Source organism: Bos mutus, chromosome 1 (assembly GCF_027580195.1).
Source record: "Bos mutus isolate GX-2022 chromosome 1, NWIPB_WYAK_1.1, whole genome shotgun sequence".
Classification (NCBI taxonomy): Eukaryota; Metazoa; Chordata; class Mammalia; order Artiodactyla; family Bovidae; genus Bos; species Bos mutus.
Window position 1 is genome coordinate 63,594,317 of NC_091617.1, and position 22,006 is coordinate 63,616,322.

At 41.0% G+C, this 22,006-nt stretch overlaps 1 protein-coding gene across 2 annotated transcripts in view; it reads left to right on the forward strand.

The window, feature by feature from the left end:
* The window catches only part of CFAP91 (cilia and flagella associated protein 91), a 94,642-nt gene that overhangs the window by 51,724 nt on the left and 20,912 nt on the right, over positions 1-22,006 (forward strand). For both annotated transcript variants that reach the window (XM_005905443.2, XM_070369946.1), the window contains exons 11-16: positions 11,117-11,233; positions 13,341-13,412; positions 14,599-14,745; positions 16,785-17,006; positions 20,540-20,688; positions 21,229-21,320. In XM_005905443.2, coding sequence (XP_005905505.2) covers positions 11,117-11,233; positions 13,341-13,412; positions 14,599-14,745; positions 16,785-17,006; positions 20,540-20,688; positions 21,229-21,320 — 799 coding nt within the window. The remainder of the gene's footprint in view (positions 1-11,116; positions 11,234-13,340; positions 13,413-14,598; positions 14,746-16,784; positions 17,007-20,539; positions 20,689-21,228; positions 21,321-22,006) is intronic.

The following is a 22,006-nucleotide window of genomic DNA, read 5'->3' on the forward strand; positions in this document are numbered from 1 at the left end:
CTTTTTATTATTGTTGATTGGGTTTGGTGATATTTTGTTGAGGATTTTTGTATCTATACTCATTAAATTTATTGGCTTGTAATTTCCCTTTTTTTTCAGTATCTTTGTCTGGTTTTGATATCAGGATAATGGTAGCCTCAGAATGATTTTGAAAGTGTTCCATCCTCATCTTTATTTTGGAAAAGTTTGAGAAGGTTACTTTGGTAGAATTCCCTTGTAAAGCCATCTCATTCTGAACTTTTGTTTGCTGGGAATTTTATTGTTTTTATTTTGTTCATTTGGTTTTGATGGGGTTTTTTTTGTTTTTGTTTTTACAAATTCAAGTCACTAATAATGATCTATCTGTTCAGATTATCTATTTCTTCCTGATTCAGTCTTGGACACATTATGAATATATTATGGCCCTCCCTTCTGATTTGCAGAGTTTCTGCTGAAAAATCAGCTGATCGCTTTATGGGGGTTCCCTTGTATATGACTCTTTGTTTTTCTCTTGCTCCTTTCAGAATCCTGAGTTTAACCATTGCCATCTTAATTATGTCTTAGTGTGGGTCTGTTTGGGTTCATCTTGTTTGGGACACCATGTGCTTCCTGTATCTGAATACGTTTCCTTCTTCAAGTTTGGAAAGTTTTCAGTAATACTTCTAACAGATATACTTTGACCCTTTTCTCTCTCTTTTCTTCTTCTGGAACCCTTATAACACAAATGTTGATATTTTTGATGTTTTCCCATAGATCCATTAAACTATTCTCATTTTTTTTGTTTTCCGTTTCCTATTCTGATTAGATGATTTCTGTTATTCTGTCTTCCAGATCACTCATGTCTCTTCTTTATCACCAGTAACCTATTCATGCCTTCTAATGTGTTTTCTTTATTTCAGTTATGTATTCTTCTTTATTTATTTATTTATTATTTATTATATTCTTCTTTATTATTCTTTATTTCAGTAAAGTATTCTTCTTTGTTCTGACTAGTCCTTTTTTATATTTTTTAGTTCCTTGTTAAAATTCTCATGATGTTCATCTATCCTTTTTCCTAATTCAGTTGGCACACTTATTACTGATGCTTCAAATTCTTTATCTGATAAATTGTTTATTTCTGTTTAATTAGTTGTTTTTTCAGTTTTTTTTAATGTCTATATTTATTTAGTTGGCTGTGCTGGGTCTTAGTTGAACTATGTGGGATCTTTAGTCATGGCACACTGATTCTTAGTTGCAGCATGTGGGATCTAATTCCCTAACAAGGGATCAAACTTGGGCTGCTGGGTTGGGAACATGGAGCCTTAGCCTCTGGACCACCAAGGAAGTCTCTTTCAGGGGTTTTGACTTACTCTTTCAATTAAGACACATTCCTCTGTCTTCTCATTTTGGTTTTCTTTCTGTTTCTATGAAATTAGATGAAACAGTTACCTGTTGTGGTCTTGAAGGGGTGTCCTTATGTGGAAGCATCCCTATACAGTCTGTCTGTACCCAGTGGCTTTGGTGGGAGAGTTGGGTTTGACATGAACTCAAGTGATGTTTTCTCAGGGCATGCTGGCATCTATCACCTTGGTAGGAGGTGGGGCTGGAGGTGGACGTGCTAGGGCTGACGCCAGTTGTAAGACAGTTTCCCCTCTGCTTGGTGGCCATACTGCCCTGTTGAGGGTGAGTTCCTATACCATGTTGTTGTAGCAGAAGCCCTGAGGATCAGGTCAAAGCTGGCTCCATTCCTTCCAAGTGTACACTCTCCCCCTTCCTAGCACTGGCGCGCTTGCCCCAGATGAGAATAATGCTGGAGCAAGGAGGGTGGCAGGGGTAGTTGGCATGGATTAGAGTGCAAACCTTGGCACAGGCCATAGTGGTCCTAGTAGGACCAGAGATCTGGACTATCCCTGCTGCTCTGCCTCTGTAAGAACCAGAGATGGCTGTCCCCCCACCTTGTTCAGATGCTGTTTTATGTCTGAACCACTTCTGTATCTCACAGCCAAGTTCCCAAGAGGGCTGGAGCGTTCTCTTGGCTCAGGCTGGTCTGCATGCCGAGGCATTCATGAGAAACCAACCAGCCACCCATGCAATTTTCAGCCCACCCTCTTTGTTCTGCTTTATGAGCAATCAAGCATGCATGTGCTCTTTACAAGCAGAGTCCAGGCTTCCTACAGTCCTCCTGTTACTCCCACTGGCTCTCTAACCAGCCAAGGAGACTTGTCATCCCTGTGTCAGACCCCTGGGCTGGGATGCCCAATATGTGACTCAAACTGCTCACTCTCTTGGGAAGATCTCTGCCTGTGTTAACCTCCTCCTCTTCTGAATCCCCTGGGAAATCTCACCTTAATCACTTCTCTTTTCTTTCTGCCCAATTCTGTATGGGTCTTACAGCTGTGTTTGTGCAAGAGTCTGTGAGTCTCCGGGTAATTTTCACTGAGAATTGTTCCACATGTGTATTTGTAGAACAGTTTTTGGAAAAATTAAATATATTTTTGATATGCTCAGTGGAGAAAGTGAGTTCTGCATCCTACTCCACCGTCTTGATCTCTTTCTTCAGACAAATTAGACTTTAAAACACTCTCCACTGAGTCTGCTGTAGTCCAGCCGTGCCCTCTACATCGCTAGCTCCCACACAACAGTCACTTCTCTGTAGTATATGACTGGTGATTCCTTCCTTCTTGAAACTGTTTTTTCAATTGAACTCTGTGGCACAGTTTCCTTGTTTGGTCTTACTTCACTGAATTTAACACAACTCTTGGACACGATGCTCCATATGATACTTAGGTGATCATGATGACATGAAAATGTAGTCAATAGATTTTTACACAGAGACACTTGCACATGTACATAACAGATAAATTTATTAACTGTATGGCATGATGATTATTTACTGTGCATTAGATGGAAGTGGATAACAATGAAGGTCTTCGTCTTTGTGGTCTCCGTGTTGAATAGACTGAGGAGGAGGAAGATGAGAGGTTGGTCTTGCTGTCTCAGAGGAGGCAGAGATGGGAGAGATAGAGGAGGTGGAAGGGGAGGCCAGAGAGGTAGGCACATGCAGTGTAACTTTACAGAAATACATTTAATTGCTGTCTGACTTTTTTTGGTTTTTCATTTCTCTGAAAATGTTTCTATATGGTCCCAATCCTTCTTTCATCATTTGCTTTTTGTTTCAGTGCCATAGAACTGAACATAGAAGGGTCTATGTCTTATGTGAAGTCAAATGCAGCCTTGAGTAATCAAAATTGTTCTCCCAGATCATCCATCGTGGTTTTCTGTCACAGGTTCTGCTGCAGTCTCTTTCTCACTGTATGGCACTCATTTGGAAGCAGTCACCTCCATCAAGTCATCTTCTGTTCATTCCTCTGGTGTGGTATCCTTCTATTGTTGTTGCTCAGTCACTAAGTTGTGTCCAGCTCTGCGACCCCCATGAACTGCAGCATGTGAGGCTCCCCTGTCCTTCACTATCTTCCCAAGTTTGCTAAAACTCATGTCCACTGAGTCAGTGATACCATCCAACCATCTCATCCTCGGTCACCTCCTTCTCCACTTACTCTTATTTTTTCCCAGCATCAGGGTCTTTTCCAGTAAGTCAGCTCTTCACATCAGATGGCCTAAGTATTGGAGCTTCAGCTTCAGCACCAGCCCTTCCAATGAATATTCAGGGTTGATTTCCTTTAGGACCGACTTGTTTGATCTACCTGCTGTCCAGGAGACTCTAAAGTTTTCTCCAGCACCACAGTTCAAAAGCATCAATTCTTTGGCACTCAGATCCATGTCTTGAAACCCTTCACCCCCACCACCACCTTTTTAGCTGTCTCCAGAATCTCTTCCATGATTTCCTTGAATGGCTTTGTCATGAATCCTGTGAAGTCATTCATAAAATCTGAATACAGTTTTCTCCAGCAGGAATTTATTGTTTGGGGCTTATTGACTTTTAAAACTTTTTCTGTAACAGTGATGGCATCTTCAGTGGCAGACTTGCATGGTGTCTGCATTAATAATCCTTTAATAAATAATCCTTTCCATAAAGTACCATGTGTAACAAGCCTTAAAGGTCCTTATGGCCCGCTGATCTAGAGGCCAAATTACAGCCATTGTGTTCAGGGGCAAGTAGATCACTTTGACACCTTTGTTGTTGAACTCATGGGATTCTGAATGGCCAGGTATGACCTAAATCAAATCCCTAATGATTATATAGTGGAAGTAACAAATAGACTCAAGGGATTATATCTGATAGAGTCCCTGAGGAACTTATGGATGGAGGTTTATAACACTGTATGTGAGGCAGTGACCAAAACCATCCCCAAGAAAAGGAAATGCAAGAAGGCACAGTGGTTGTCTGAGGAGGCATTACAAATAGCTGAGAAAAGAAGAGATGAGAAGGTCAAAATAGAAAGGAAAAGATATATCCATCTGAATGAAGATTTCCAGAGAATAGCAAGGAGAGGTAAGAAAGCTTTCTTAAGTGAACAATGCAAAGATATGGAGGAAAATGATAGAATGGGAAAGACTAGATATCCCTTCAAGAAAACCAGAGATACAAAGAGAACCTTTCATACAACGATGGGCACAATAAAGGACAGAAATGGTAAGGACCAAACAGAAACTGAAGACATTAAGAAGAGGTGGCAGGAATACACAGAACTGTACAAAAAAAGGTCTTAATGACCCAGATAACCACAGTGATGTGGTCACAGACCTAGAGCCAGACATCCTGGAGTGTGAAGTCAAGTGGACCTTATTAGGAAGTGTTACTGCAAACAAGGCTAATGGAGGTGATTGAATTCCAGCTGAGCTATTTCAAATCTTAAAAGATGATGCTGTTAAAGCGCTGTATCAATATACCACCAAATTTGGAAAACTTACCAGTGGCCACAGGACTAAACAAGGTCAGTTTTCATTCCAACCCCAAAGAAGGGTAGAGTCAAAGAATGTTCAAACTACCATCCAGCTGTGCTCATTTCACATGCTAGCAAAGTAATGCTCACACTCCTTCAAGCTAGGCTTCAACAGTATATGAACCAAGACCTTCCAGATGTACAAGCTGCTGGATTTAGAAAAGGCAGAGAAACCAGAGATCAAATTGCCAACATCCATTGGATCATAGAAAAAGCAAGAGAATTCCAGAAAAACATCTACTTCTGCTTTATTGACTATGCCAAAGCCTTTGACTGTGTGGATCACAGCAAGCTGTGGAAAATTCTTCAAAAGATGAGAATACCAGACTACCTGACCTGCCTTACTGAGAAATCTGTATGCAGGTCAAGCAGTAACAGTTAGAACTGGACATGGAACAACAGACTGGTTCCAAATTGAGAAAGGAGTACGTCAAGGCTGTACATTGTCACCCTGCTTATTTAACTTATATGGAGAGTATATCATGTGAAATGCTGGGCTGGATGGAGCTCAAGCTGGAATCAAGATTGCTGGGAGAAATATCAACAACCTCAGATATGAAGATGACACAACCCTAATGGCACAAAGCGAAGAGGAACTAAAGAGCCTCTTGATGAAAGAAAAAGATGAAGGTGATGAAGGTGAAAGAGGAGAGTGCAAATACTGACTTAAAAATCAACATTCAAATATTAAGATTATGGCTTCTGGTCCCATCACTTCATGGCAAATAGATGGGGTAAAAATGAAAACAGTACAGACTATTTTCTTGAGCTCCAAAATCACTGCCGATGGTGACTGCAGCCATGAAATTAAAAGATGCTTGCTCCTTGGAAGAAAAGCTATGACAATCCAAGACAGCGTATTAAAAAGCAGAGACATCACTTTGCTGACAAAGGTCTGTTGAGTCAAAGTATGGTTTTTCCAGTGGTCATGTATAGATGTGAGAGTTGAACTATAGAGAAAGCTGAGTGCCAAAGAATTGGTGCTTTTGAACTGTGATGCTGGAGGAGTCTCTTGAGAGTCCCTTGGGTTGCAAGGAGATCAAACCAGTTGATTCTAAAGGAAATCAACCCTGAATATCCTTTGGAAGGACTGATGCTGAGGCTGAAGCTCTAATACTTTGTCCACCTGATGCGAAGAACTGACTCATTAGAAAAGACCCTGATACTGGGAAAGATTGAAGGCAAAGGAGAAGGGGATAACAGAGGATGAGATGGTTGAAGGGCATCACTGACTCAATGGACATAAATTTGAGCAAACTCTGGGATATGGTGAAGGACAGGGATGCCTGGTGTCTGTAGTCCATGGGGTTGTAGAGAGTTGGACATGACTTAGTGACTGAAAAACAATGAACATCAACAGGGACATTGTACAATATCTAAAGAACTTTAAGAGGCAGTTCTTTTTTGGCAAGGTACTTCCTGACTTTAGGAATAACACATTAATTAATAGAACCAATCCAGAAACCTTGCTTTCTTTTATAGCCAGAAGATTGGCAGCTGGTGATTGTCATTTTCCCTTCAAGGCTGGGGTCTTAGCAGCTTTGTAGATAAGGCAGTTCTGATCATAACCTAACTGCATTTGCACAAAACAGAGTTAGCATTTCCTCTCCTGCCTTGAATCCTGGTGCTTACTTCTCCTCCTTACTAAAAAGTATCCTTTGTGGCATTTCCCCCCAGAGTAGGGTACTCTCATCAGCATTAAAAACCTGTTCAGGAAGATATTCTTTCCCCTCAATGATTTTCTTAATGGTGTCTGGGAACGTATCTTCTGCCTTTTGGTCAGCAGAAGCTACTTCTGTTATCTTGGTTTAAGCCAAACCTCTTTAGAAAATTATCAAACCATCCTTTGCTGGCATTAAATTCTCCAGCTTTAATCCTCACCTTCCTTTTCTTAAAGTTCTTATATAATGACTTAAGTTTTTTTTTTTAATCATGTGTATGTGCATGCATGCTCAATCGTGTCTAACTCTGTGCTACCCATGGAGTATATCCTACCATACTCCTCTGTCCAGGAATTTCCCAGGCAAGAATACTGGAGTGGGTTGCCATTTCCTACTCTAGGGGATTTCCCAACCCAGGGATTGAACCCACATCTCTTGCATTGGCAGGCATGTTCTTTACCACTAGTGGCATCTGGTAAGCTCTTTGAATCATATTAGAGTCTATAGGTGTGTCTTTCTTTTTTTCACCCAAAACTCATCAAATTACGCTCTATCCTTTACTTTTGACTGCGCTGGGTCTTTGTTTCTGCATTTCTCTAGGTGTAGCCAGTGGGGCTACTCTCCGGTTGAAGTGTGCAGGCTTCGCATTGCAGTGGCTTCTCTTGTTGCGGAGCACGGGCTCTAGAGCATGCGGGTGTCAGTAGTTGCAGCACGTGGGCTTAGTTGTTCCATGGCAGGTGGAATCTCCTTGGACCAGGGATTGAACCTATGTCCCCTGCACTGGCAGGCAGATTCTTAACCCACTGAACCACCAGGGAAGTCCAGGTATGCCTTTCTTATAGCAATCCTGCATCCACATGAAAGCTTCATTTTCAACATGAGATAAGAAGGTGTTTTGCAAATGGTGCAAGGTTTTCACATCTGCTTGTAACCATGGCTTCTTGAATTTCCTTTTCTTTTTTCACAGTGGTCCTTACACTAGATTCATTTATCCTGAGATGGTGGGGAACTGTGGCTGCAAACCTCCGTTTATCGTGCATATAAAGCACTTCACCTTTTTCTTGTAATATCATGACTTTTCTCTCCTCCTTGGGAGCAAACCCAGCATCACTAGTGGCACTTCATATGAGTCCCATGTTTTTACTCAAGGTTTATGGTATTGCACTAAACACAGTGAAAAATATACAAGAACTGCTAGAGATCACTTGTTACCATGACACGCAGTTTATTGCAGAGACGAATTGCTCCTTCAGATGCTTGGCATCACCTTACATTTTAAGTGGACATTCACAATGCTTGTTGTTGTTCAGCCACTCAGTCGTGTCCGACTCTTTGCAACTCGACAGACTGTAGAACACCCAGTTTCCCTGTCCTTCACCATCTCCTGGAGCTTGCTCAAACTCATGTCCATTGAATTGGTGATGCCATCCAACCATCTTGTCCTTTGTTGGCCCCTTCTCCTCTGCCTTCAATCTTTCCCAACATCAGGGTCTTTTCCAATGAGTCAGCTCTTCACATCAGGTGACCAAAGTATTGGAGCTTTAGCCTCAGTCTCAGTCCTTCCAGTGAATATACAGGGTTGATTTCCTTTAGGATTGACTGGCTTGATCTCCTTGCTGTTCAAGGGACTCTTGGAGTGTCTTCTCCAGCACCACAATTCAAAAGCATCAATTCTTCAGTACTCAGCCTTCTTTATGGTCTGACTCTCACATCCATTCTTGACTACTGGAAAAGCCATAGCTGTGACTATATGGACCTTTGAAGGCAAAGTAACGTCTCTGCTTTTTAATGTCTCTAGGTTTGTCACAACACTTAAGTTCACAGCAAAAGCAACAGGAGGTAGTTATGAATTTATTATAGTAGTATAGTATGTCCTACAGTTTTGTGCAGTTATCATTTAATACTGCATCTTTGTTTACATTTCTCTTGACTTTGAATGGCATTATGTGCATAAGTTCAATAAATTTTAACTTTTTATAATGGATTTGTGTGTAGTCTTGGGAAAGATTGAGGGCAGGAGGAGAAGGGGGTGACAGAGGATAAGATGGTTGGATGGCAACAATGACTCAATGGACAAGAGTTTGAGCAAACTCTAGGAGATGGTGAAAGACAGGGAAACCTGGTGTGATGCAGTCCATGGGGTTGCAAAGTCAGACACGATTTAGCGACTGAACAACAAAGTGGTAACGCAGACTAATAGCTACATGTATTTTATGCATTCATGACATACCTGACTTTTTCTATATTTCTAGGCTGTGTGGTTCATATGGAAGTTTTTTCAAATTGCCAAAAATCTCCAAAAAATTTTCCAATATATTTATTGAAAAAAATCTGTATATAAGTGGATCCATGCAGTTCAAACCTATGTCATTCAAGGGTCAACTCTACTTTTAAACGACTGCTGCTTCCTGTTGATTCAGTAGTTTTGGTTATCATAGAGCTGTTATATATATATTTGCCATCAGATTTATTTTCAAGAAACTCAGAGCCTCTATTACAGCCATGGTAATTGGTTGTGGCTCCAAATTTTACTCATAATTAGCATATTTTTATAAATCTTAACTCTTGACTTAGTGTTTGTTTTGTCACTTATTTATGTTTTTGTGGAAAAATAGTATAAAAATTATTAAATGATGAAAAAGTAATTAAAGTGTGGTTTTAAAATTTAAAATCACAGAGATCACATTTTTTGATACTTTTAAGCTAAAAACATCCCCCTATGTCTGAAAATGGAACCAATGAACAAAACCTGATGTCATGTATAATTCTGTCAGGATTTTTGATGATCAAAAGTAAAATATATATATATATATATAATGTATATTGAAATAGAAACACATTCTTTCACAAGGAACCAGATTTAAAAATCTTGATGTGCTTGGCTTCAAGCCCAAAGTCAAGCTGTCTTCACTTGAAAACAATTGCCAATTAATATCCTTCATTTCCCCCATAACAATCAGATCAGATCACATCAGATCAGATCAGTCGCTCAGTCATGTCTGACTCTGCGACCCCATGAATCGCAGCACACCAGGCCTTTCTGTCCATCACCAACTCCCGGAGTTAACTCAGACTCACATCCATCGAGTCAGTGATGCCATCCAGCCATCTCATCCTCTGTCATCCCCTTCTCCTCTTGCCCCCAATCCCTCCCAGCATCAAAGTCTTTTCCAATGAGTCAACTCTTCGCATGAGGTGGCCAAAGTACTGGAGTTTCAGCTTTAGCATCATTCTTTCCAAAGAAATCCCAGGGCTGATCTCCTTCAGAATGGACTGGCTGGATCTCCTTGCAGTCCAAGGGACTCTCAAGAGTCTTCTCCAACACCACAGTTCAAAAGCATCAATTCTTTGGCGCTCAGCCTTCTTCACAGTCCAACTCTCACATCCATACATGACCACAGGAAAAACCATAGCCTTGACTAGACGAACCTTTGTTGGCAAAGTAATGTCTCTGCTTTTGAATATGCTATCTAGGTTGGTCATAACTTTCCTTCCAAGGCGTAAGCGTCTTTTAATTTCATGGCTGCAGTCACCATCTGCAGTGATTTTGGAGCCCAGAAAAATAAAGTCTGACACTGTTTCCACTGTTTCCCTATCTATTTCCCATAAAGTGATGAGACTGGATGCCATGATCTTCGTTTTCTGAATGTTGAGCTTTAACACAACTTTTTCACTCTCCACTTTCACTTTCATCAAGAGGCTTTTGAGTTCCTCTTCACTTTCTGCCATGAGGGTGGTGTCATCTGCATATCTGAGGTTATTGATATTTCTCCCGGCAATCTTGATTCCAGCTTGTGTTTCTTCCAGTCCAGCATTTCTCATGATGTACTCTGCATATAAGTTAAATAAACAGGGTGACAATATACAGCTTTGATGTACTCCTTTTCCTCTTTGGAACCAGTCTGTTGTTCCATGTCCAGTTCTAACTGTTGCTTCCTGACCTGCATACAAATTTCTCAAGAGGCAGATCAGGTAGTCCGGTATTCCCATTTCTTACAGAATTTTCCACAGTTTATTGTGATCCACACAGTCAAAGGCAGTAAAATATACTAAATGTTTTAGTCAGACACTGCACAGGACAATTTTCTATTGCCCCAGGCAGTCATTTAAAACAGCAGATTAGCTTATGTGGAAGAACAGAAGTTGGGGGATTTGCTTGCATACACACATCACAGAACCTTTTAAAAACTCAAAAACATTTTTAAAGTCTCCAAAACTTTTGATTAAAATGGATACACCCAGAATGTTTCATGCTTGTTTAGTGGTTAACTATTCATGGAAGATCATAGGTGCACCCTGGTTTGTACTTTCTCAAACTGTCCTAGCATGGCCATAGGGAACATTGTTTCTAACTGATCTGGTAGTAGGAAAAAATACAAATGTAAGAAATGCCACTGATTTTTTTTTTAAAGACTTCACTTTTCAGAACAATTTTAGATTCACAGCTAAATTAAGAGGAAAGTGGAGATACTTTCTTATTCCCACATATGTATAACCTCCCCCATTATCAATATCCACCACCAGAGCAGTACAGTTGTTACAGTTGATGAACATATATCGACATATCATTGTCAGACACTGGTATTATTTCAGGCACTGTTGGAAAAGAAGAATAAGGATTTTGAAGCAAAGAAACCTATGCGTTTTCTTCAAAGAAAGCCAGTACCTCAACCTCGACTTCCAACTCCAACCCTGGAGATGAGTTCCAATGTAAGTTTGAGGCTTTTTTAATTTGAAAAGCTAAATTCAGCTTCGCTATCTGTTTGTTCTCCAGATAGTTTGGGTTAAAAACAAACCTAATATGACCATGTTCATTTCCCAAGATCTGAATTACATTTCCTTTATCCTTATATTTCAAATGGTCACAGAAAAAAAAGCAAAATGAAATCTAAACCCAGTCCTTTTCAAGAATAAAAACACAAAGAATGAAATCTTCCCAAGAAAAATAGGCTTCAGAAGGTAATCCTGATGTACGTCAAATAAGAAGATAGAATGATGGTCAGATACTGTAACTGTATTGCCACATGAAGTGGTTGATGATAGCTGGAATTAGCAAGGAATCATCAAGACAGGCCAGCTTCTGGGTTAAGATTGGCCAGAGAGCTCACTCTGACTCCAGGGCTGTGCCTTACCTTCTCAGGGCCCCACACTCAGTTTGGTAAGCATTCCCAGAGTTGGTTAGGATTTAAAGGACTGACTCAGAAAACTCACAAGAAACTGCTGGAGATGCCACAAATTTGCAAATTTGTTATGTATGGTCAAAGCTATGGCTTTTCTAGTAGTCATGTACGGATGTGAAAGTTAAACCATAAAGAAGGTTGAGCACTGAAGAATTGATGCTTTTGCATTATGGTGCTGGAAAAGACTCTTGAGAGTCCCTTGGACTGCACAGAGATCAAACCTGTCTGTCCTAAAGGAAATAAACTCTGAATATTCATTGGCAGGACTGATGCTAAAGTTAAAACTCCAATACTTTGGCCACCTGATGCAAAGAGCGAAGTCATTGGGAAAGACCCTGATGTATGAAAGATTGAAGCCAAAAGGAGAAGGGGGCAGCAAAGGATGAGATAGTTAGACAGCATCACCAACTCATTGGACATGAGTTTGAGCAAACTCTGGGAGATGGTGAAGGACAGGAGCCTGGCATTCTGCAGTCCATGGGGTCGCAAAGAGTTGACACAACTTAGCAACTGAACAACAACAACATACTTTACAGAGAGAACCATTAACTGCCTGGTATACCAGGATGTTGCTCTCGGGAGGTCAGCTTGTTCTCTCCCAACACGGGGAAGTTCTCACACAAAGCCAAACTGCATATAAGGTTGTGCTTTGGGAGATCTCACTAGCACCTCCAATGGCTCTGAGATCTCTGGAGGGGTGGGAATGCTCCTGCTGACTGGCCGCAATGCGCTTCTGGGCAGCATCCTCTTTTCGAGACTTTGTGCTGACCGCTGCCTGTGGTTAACATGTCTTTCACAAGTGTTAATGCCATTGATTCCACTACTGATGTCTTTTGCATTCAGAGGGGCTTTAATTAAATTTGTAGACTCTGCTCTTTTTGCTTTTACACATATTTATTTAAGGTGATTTTTGTAGATTGCTGATTTTGTCCATTATATTCTGATTTTACCAGTTTAACTAAATTCTTGTGAAAAGCACCTCATTTTTGACTCCAGTATACCCCATCTGCATTCTTTGCCTCATTTTCATGCTCAATCACTAAGTTGTGTCTGACCTTTGCAACCCCATGGACTGTAGCCTGCCAGGTTCCTCTGTCCATGGGATTTCCCTGACAAGAATACTGGAGAGGGTTGCCATTTCCTTCTCCAGGGTATCTTCCCAACCCAAGGATCAAACCCTTGTCTCCTGCATCTCCTGCATTGACAGGTAGATTCTTTACCACTGTCCCACCAGGGAAGCCTGTATTCTTTGTCTCATAATTAAACATGAAAAAAAAAAAAAAACTATTGCAAAAGGGATGTTATTAGCAATACCTATTGCTTCAAGAAAGATATTGTTGGAAAGGAATATAGAAAAAATGAAAATGGCTTAATTTGTAAGGATAGCACGACAGTGGGTGAATTTTTTGCTTTTGATATAGTTTACCAGTGATATCTTATCATGAAAAATATAATGAATTTTGACAATACTTTAATGTCATGTTTAAAGTCCTATATGTTCAAAGAAGAATGATTTTTTGTTTCTCTTTAAATCCTTCTGATGTCTAGCTTTTTTGCTAGATATAAATCTTCAAAAAAGTGTTTGATAGCAACTGCTGCAGTTCTCAAGCTGCTTCGTTCTCTCTCTGTTTTTTTAGGAAGAAGAAGATATAGAAATGGCTGTGATCTACCTTCAAAAGTTGCTCCGGGGCAGAGTTGTTCAAAACATGGTGTGTAGGGTGGACCCCTGGCCCCGTTCTTCTCCTTTGAGACTAGATTCAGAGAGTGCACCCGTGCTTGTTTCCGTGGGGTGAATTGCCTCCCACAGCCTGCTGTCCTGTGGAACTATGCTGTTGAGTTACCTACTCCTTCCCTTTTACTGCCATAGCTGGCCCAAGTGAGTGGCACAGTATCAAGGAGAGAAAGGAGCCGCCTGCTGTTTCCTGTGTGTAACCAAGGCAGTGTGAAGCTAATGTCTTCCATGGAATTGCTGAATCCAGCAGTTTTCATACATGAGTTTTGACTATTAAGCATCACAAACCAAGTGGATTCTCTAATTTTCCACAGTCATAATAATCTGAGTTTGCATATTAGCTAGCAATGCATGAATAACAAATGAAATAGCTAAGTAAATAAATAACTATAGTTTTGAACTCTTACTGTATGCTCACATTATATATTCTTTGCTTTACATAGATCAGCACATTTTTTTTAATCAGTTACCCATTTTACAGGTGAGTAATATGAGCCTGAGTGGGATTATGTTAACTGCCAGCAAATTCAACTCTGGTCTTCCTGATCGTAAAGCCTTAGTCAGATCACTGTGCTTCTTAAGCTTAAAAAGGGACTGATGTAAAGCCTCAGCTAAAACATTTTTTCTTCCCCAGGCAGCTATAACTCTTAAGAGACTCAGTTATGGTGAGTCAGTCCAGGGAGGCTGGATGGGCGTCTTGTGTTCAGCGCTATTCCCCATCCTCCTGCCAGTATTTCCGCAGGAGAAACGCCACAGTGAAGTTCAGACAGCAGGTCGTGTATTCCAGACCAGGAGCAGATTTCTCAGCAAAGAAAAACAACAATGAAAAATACCACCCCCAGGCTTCTTTGGGGAAGAGCCAGGAAATGAAGGGAAGGTTCCAGTTTCTTAACATGACCCTAGAGTTGTCACCTTGTCTTTGAGAGGCATTTTAAGAAATTCAGTCAGCGGTTAATGGGTAGCTGAGTTCCTTGTCTGCCTGAACAGCTGGAGGAGCAGAAAACAGGGCTGATGCCCAGCTCGGTGCATACACCTGGTCCGTGGCCCTGCATGGCGGAGCAGAACCCGCGATTCATGAGTGCCTCGTCAGTCCCGGCCTGCAAGGCCTGGTGCCTGCACTGGCAATGCTGATTTGCGGGTCTCTCTGATTTGATTTGATACAGATGTTTGAAGGGAAAGAGAAGCGACTGGAGTTGATCCAGGAGCTGCGCACCAGCCACGCACTGCAAGAAGATGACAGGCTGGTGAAGAAAGCCGAGAAGCAGGTGACCCTGGCCCTACAGCGGCAGAGGAACTTGCACGAGCACAAGGTTCTTTCCTCTCCTTTCTTGTCCCATTTTCACCTGTGATTTTTATTATTGTGCAAACAACAGTATAGTAACAACAGATGAAATGATGTAAGAGAAACACCCCCCACAATCCCAGCATTTTTCACCAGTGATGCTACAGTCCACAATTTGAATGGACTGTATCCTCTCTGAGTTGAATATGCTTTTTTTTTTTAAATTTGCGAAAAGGAAAGAAAAAAAGCTTCACTATTTTAAAAGGTTTTCTTTTCCAATTTTCCTTAAATATTTGGTGACTCTATTATATTTCAGTGAAAGCTAAGTAGAATGAATAAATACTGAAAGCAATAAGAAAAAGTGAGAAATGAGATTTTTAAAACTGTCCACACTCATGAATGAGTTTGGAGATGTACATAGCTCGTGCTCCTTAAACTGCACATTAAATATGTTAATATGTTATTCTGTGACTTTCATCGGGTCCTCTGAGATCTGTGTGACTGACAGTAGCTGGTGATTGCAGGTCTAACCCAACAACTGTAAATGTGTTTCCTACTTTCTGCTGGTATTTGTGTGTATATACACAGTATTTAACGTTGACTGAAGTGGAGATATACTTTTACTGTCTCTCCCACTTATCTGTAAATCAATGTGAAAAGAATCAATTTGCAAAGTGTTGTAAGAAAGTAGATGTACAGCAAAGTTAATATTACCCACCTTTAGTGACACACACAGCTCTCGTGCTGTGAACTGGGCACAAATGGTCAGCAGCTCTGGAGCGAGCACCTCTGTGCTCCCTTCATGTGACAGCAGGGCTGGGAGTGCTCTCTGAGTGACGGGGGCTGGTTTGGGGGAGGGAGGAAGAAAGCCACAGATGGTGAGACCCAGCCAAGGGACCAGAGAAGGAAGAGGAGAATGTAGTCGCTGGAGTCTCTGAATCTGGGGGCCCTGGAGCCCTGGAAATGATGGAGACGAGCTGCATATCTGTTCAGAGAGAGAGCAGAATGCTCAGGCAATGGAATGCCCAGGACCTGGGTGCAAGAACACCTGTTTCAGCCCCTTCAAGGTTTCTGATTATAGACTTGAGCAGCTACAGCTAAGACAATCCAGAGTTTTTAATTCATCTGTCCCATTTAGTGGATAAATACTTGACTGATAGACATGAGGACAGCTAAGAGCTAAGGGAGGAATTAATGGGAAGAGCTGTCACATAGCCACAGACTCGCCCTGTTTACCTTCGGCTGCTCCTGGCTGCACCTGTGGGATGCCGGCATCTGGGGCAGTGGGCGTCTCGCATACCTATAGCAGTGCTGATCCTCTCATTTTCTCCCTCTCTTATATCAAGGGGAATCGTCAGTGTGAGAGCAGCAAGTGTCTGGGAGAAGAGCCTTTCCTCCTTACCACTGAGGCTAGAAGCAGGAACACACTACAGTCTTCTTAAACACTTTTATTCTCATTGTGCCAAAGCCAGGACAGAGGGATCCGTAAATAAACACTGTAGCTCATTCCTGGCCAAGAACTCTGGGCCCCTATCTACCTCAGTGACTACATAGACATGTAGGCTTATTTCCTACTCTGTTTCAAAGGCAGTTCTTAATGACTTTGAAGTTACTTAAATTAATAAAAAAGTACCAAGGTTTTCTACTTTCATGTTACTGAAAAGCTTGAAAATTCCCCAAACTTGGTGTTAAAGGACCAAGCATTGAAAAATTAAAAGGTATCGTGAGTGAATTTCTAGGAGATTCTATTTTTTTGAACTCCAGTATTATCTTTTAATCAAAACCTTGACATTTGCCTTCATGTCTGGGGAGACATAGCACTCTACCTTCTGGATAAAATTGAAAGGAAAAAAAAAATTGTGTGGATGCTAATTAATGTTTTGCTAAACTATCATCCATTGCTGAACAATCTGCTTTCTCAAGTCTAAGTTTGTATCGTAAGTTTTCCTAGTAAAACCGTTGCGTCCTGAAAGGGAAGTGACTGTTGAGGGTAATCTAACATCCCTCCTGATGAATCACACTTCTTAGTGGAATCTGTATCCTCATAGTCATATTATTATTTTTAAGGTGTCTCTGGTTGAAAACCATTTGGCTGGACTGGAAGGAAGGGTGCTGGCGGACATGTTTGACTTCTTGTCCAAAGAGCTGGTGAGACTGCAGGAGGAGAGGCGGGTCCACGCCTTGGCCATGCTGGCCGAGCGGCAGCGCCGGATGCGCGAAGCTGAAGAGAGTGGCCGACGCCAGGTGGAGCAGAGGCGCCTGCAGGAGGAGGACCAGATATTTAAGGAGGCAAGTGGGGACATCATAAGGAAGCCGTTTGTAAGGAGCCGAGTCAAACCCAAGGAACCTCAAGATAGGAGATGGCCTTCATTTTTAATTGTCTTCAACAGATAATGTATTGGGTTCCTAGGATATGCCCAGCAGTATGTAAAGGCGTTGTGGGGTACTCTGGAGGGAAATATAGGCATGGCCCCTTCTCTCCTGGAGCTTAAATCCTATATAACATGCAAATAAGGGTAGAATAAGAAAATGTGGTGTTTCATGAGGGAAACAAATGGGGCCCAGTGACACATTTTTACCGAGGTCACTGGGGGTACTTGTTGTATGAACAGGTTGGAGGGAGGACAGGGTGGAAATAAGGGACCTGAAAGGAGGCTGATGAACTAACTTAGGCCGGAGTGAGAAATAGGGTGAAGTCAAGTATAAAGTCCAGTTTCCGGTGTCAGTGAGTAGGGAGATGACGGTTGTTTTCCGAGGCAGGAAAGCTGAGGGCGGAATAGGTTTGGGGCCGGGGTGGAATCAGGAGTTTGATTTACATTAGTTTGAGACATCTTGGTAGAGGTGTCATTTCAGCAAATGAATATATAAGGTGGAATTTAGAAGAGATTTTTTGACTAAAGATACAAACGTGGGAGTTAGGAATACCAGGCTGGTAAATTAGAATTCTGACCAAGACCCAGCAGATGTGAAATTCCAGACTGACCCAGATGCAAACTCAGAGGAAATCTGAGGAACCAATAATATCTCAAAGCACTCTTGCCCTCATCAAGAATGCAAAAGCTCAAGTGATAATATTGGAGGGGATTTGTGAGGAAGATTTCTTTTAAGGGAGCTGTGCTGTGACTAATACCTGCGCCCCCTCCCCGCCACCTGGAGTTTGGGGGGCATATGTCCCCTTTCTTGGGGAGCTTGATGTGTGTTCTTTCAGTTAGGGTGTCTGACCCCCAGGAATGCAGAGGTGGAAGCTGGGCAGGCTGAGGGGTTTGAGCACAGAAGAGGCTGCGTGGGCGGCCAGCACACCCAGAATATGTCAAAGCAAAGACTGTGTGAGTCTCCCTTGGGCCAGATGGGAAAGACAGAAAGTGCCAACCTTTTTTAAAAAGTGCCAATTTAAAAAAACAAAAAATTCCTGTCCAGGAGGCTATCTGAATTGTAAATATGGATACTTTTGAGCTCCTCGGGTAAGAAAAAATAATGCTATGTCAACTTGAGGTTTTCTTATTTGATCTATGATTTTAAGGATTTACCCAATTCCCAGGGAATTAGGATTGATTCATAAATAGTATTTGCTGTTTTTTCTAATTAAAACATTGATTAAAATTAAAGATTTTCCATCTTCTATACAACTTAAAAACTTGCAGGTTGTATATTGTCAGCTTTTGTAAAAAGTTCAGCTTTTTAATTGGAGTGGAGGATCATCTCTGCTGTCAAACAGCCTATAATAATAATTCATATTCTAGTTTCCTGTCATCCTGACAGCTTTTCTTTAAATAGAATTACTGAGATTTAGCAATTTTTAGCAAATGAGAACTTACTGTCCCCTACTGAAATCACTAAGGAAAAACCAACTGGGATGGGAAGAACCAGTTGGGAGTGAGAATAAAAGGAGAGAGACAAAAGAACCACTATACTCAGAAATATGGAAAGGAAGATACTGGTGAAAGACTTCTAGGAAGGTGTCTTCTAGATGGGAACAGCCCCAGGAAATGCCAGCACGTCTGGGAGGGGCATGAAAGGGTTAAATGACCCTTCTGGCCTGATTTAAGGATCATTCATGTAAAGAATGTATCCATCTAGGGATGCCCCCATGCATCATTTAAATTTCCTATCTTCCATCATATGATCCTTTCACAGATAAGTATGCTTGCATGCACATAAATATACCAAAACCCAGAAATGTACACATTAGTAAATTTCCAGAAAAATAACATATATTGAGAAACATAGTCATAGACTCATATTTAAACTCATATACACTTCATGTGCATACATGAAGACACATTCACAAACATAACCCCATGAGCACATCATAACGCCATGAGCACAGTATTAGCAAAGATGTGGAGGAGCACATAGACACACATATAGCCACCCGAACGTTTCCTTTACTCACTTATGCACATACAAGCACAAATGTGTCCACAAACACACATTTATAAAGATGTATGTAAACACACAAGTACATATATTGTTAGAAGTAGACCCCATTAAACTTCCCACCTCTGAACAAGACTCAGCTGTCTAATTGCTCTGTTCTAGGTGTGATTTGTCTCCTGAATAAGATTGTGGTCTCCATGGTAGCAGGCATGTTGTATATCCCTTGTGCCTTCCGCAGCACCAGCATAGCCCTCTGTACATAATAGGCATTGAGAAAATATATGTTGGTTGGTTGGCTGATACCATATTAAACTATGGTCACTGGGTCTCTCCCATAAGGAAGGCACAGGGATTCAAGGATATGGACTTGGTATTTCACAGGTACACAGTAAACATTTCATATTCAGAGTCCTGCTGCAGCACCAGTCAAGAAACAGGTACTAAGTTGTTACTGAGTCCCAAGCATTATCTCAGCTATAAAGAAATATTTAGACATTAAATAGAAAGTACTCTTATCCCCCAAAGCTCAAAATCTGTTGAGACTACATAGAGAACAAAGTATGACACCCTTGCTGTTTTTGATACTTCCTGTGTATCTACCTATCAAACAGGCAAAACTAAATTGTATTTATGACTGAAATCTTGAGCAAAACTCTAAAGAAAATGAAGTCTACCATAAACTTATGAGAATGGAAATGAGCTGTGGTCAGATGGAACCCACTGTGACCTCTGGGATACTACCAGTGGCTTGACCAGAATTCATTACACTGTACATTTATGTGCTCTGCACTTTTCTAAATGTATATTCTATTTCACAATTTCAGAAAGCTTTAAAAAGAAGCAGTCCAGGACTGATATGATAGTTTAAAAAAATTCATCAGAGACCCAGAATCCTTCTAGATTTCTGCTTTTCTGTCCCTAGGGCGTGACCCTCACGGCAGTTTAAGATGACTGGTGCCTCCTGCATTTTGTCCCCATGACATGAGAAATGAGAGAAAAAAATAAGCTAGGTCTTTCGCTTTAAGAATCCTTTAAGAGGAAGGAGAGAAAGGATGTTGTGTATGTCTTAGCCTCTGCCACAGTTAGGTAGCTTGACCAAGTCACACTGCTGGTAAGAAAAAAGCCAGGACCTAAAACAGAGTTCCTGAGTTAAGCCTGTGATCTTTTTGCAGTGTTTTGTATTACCCACCCCAAATTGAGACCCATAATTCTAAAATGAGCCAAATATGTAGAGTCTGCCCAGAATGAGTAGATACAGGTGAATTAGAAATGGACTACAGTTTTGTTTTTTTGTTTTTAAAGGAATGTACAGTGCAGGGACTATTGACTTGATAAATGAAATAGACATGCTAAAAATGTCGGCCAATGTTTGTGCATTTTTCTTGTCTTGATTATGGTAGTGGCATTCCTTTTCTGAGTAGCTGGAGTATTTGGGACTTTTGCAGGTGATTAAAGTTCACCAAAGCACCGTAACTTCCTATCTGGAGGACATAATACTGAACACTGAAGAGAATACTGCAGAAGAACAAGCCAGGGCGGAAATAGAGAAGATGGCTGAGGAAATCAATGACATTGCTTATGAAATGGAAAGCCGGTGTGTATCAAGGGGACAGATGGTGGGATGGACAGCCCCTTTGCTGTTATTCATGTGTGTTTTTCAAGAGCCTAAGATTTCACCACCAAGGAGAAACAAATAACTAACTCACGCTTCAGTATGCTTTAACGGCAGCCTATGTATGGCAGGAGCCACACACTGGGAATAGAATTTTCGGTTATCCTCTGCAGTCTGGATCACTTTCATATTTCTTACTTTTAGAATATCACAAAGCTTGAAAGAAATGTGAGTATGTCCAATTTTACTTGGATATCACCTCAAGGTTTTTGGCTTCCATGTATAAATTATGTTTCTTAACACTCCTTTCCTGGGAGGCAGGGGAAGTAAAGGACAAATTTGGATTTTCCATGGAGTTAAGGAAACTCACCAGGAATGTGCTATTTCAGATCACTCAAGGAAAAGGCAGTCGTAGGATCTGAGCAGTGGAGCTCCTTATGCACACAAGGAGGATCCAAGTATAAATCGGTAGCTCAAGCAAGGCAGCAAAGGAAACACTTTTAATATGTTCTCATTTTTTAGTCGAACTCAGCTTCAGTCAGAGGAGATCGTGGCCGAGTTGGTTTACAGTTTCCTAATTCCAGAGGTGCAAAAGGATTTTGTCAAAGAAAAGGGTAAGCCAACATAAATGCTTCACTTGATAATCTTTTTAAAGATATAAGCTATTTTCAATATTCCAGAGATTTAAAACTGAACAGAGGTATGGGGGAAATTCTGAAGAGAAATCAGAGTTATCTTCAAAGTTTGTCAAGTTCTCTTGATGCTGTCCAATGGCAAAATATAATCTCCTCCAGTATGGATGCATGCGGTTCTAAAAAGTTTGATGAAGCATTAAATTCCAAACCTTCTTTAAGATGCAGTTCTCAAGTTCTCAGAAGAGGTGTATTTTGGGTTTTTGTTTTTGATTTTGATTTTGATTTTTGTTTTTGTTTTTGATTGAAATAGTTGATTTACAATATTATGTTAGTTTCAGGTATACAGCAAAATGATTATTATTTATATATGTATAACTCATACACATATCTTCTGATTCTTTTCCACTGTAGGTTAACAAGATATTGAATATAGTTCCCTGTGCTATACAGCAAATCCTTGTTTATTTTATATATCAGATCAGATCAGTCGCTCAGTCGTGTCCGACTCTTTGCGACCCCATGAATCGCAGCATGCCAGGCCTCCCTGTCCATCACCAACTCCTGGAGTTCACTCAGACTCACGTCCATCAAGTCAGTGATGCCATCCAGCCATCTCATCCTCTGTCGTCCCCTTCTCCTCCTGCCCCCAATCCCTCCCAGCATCA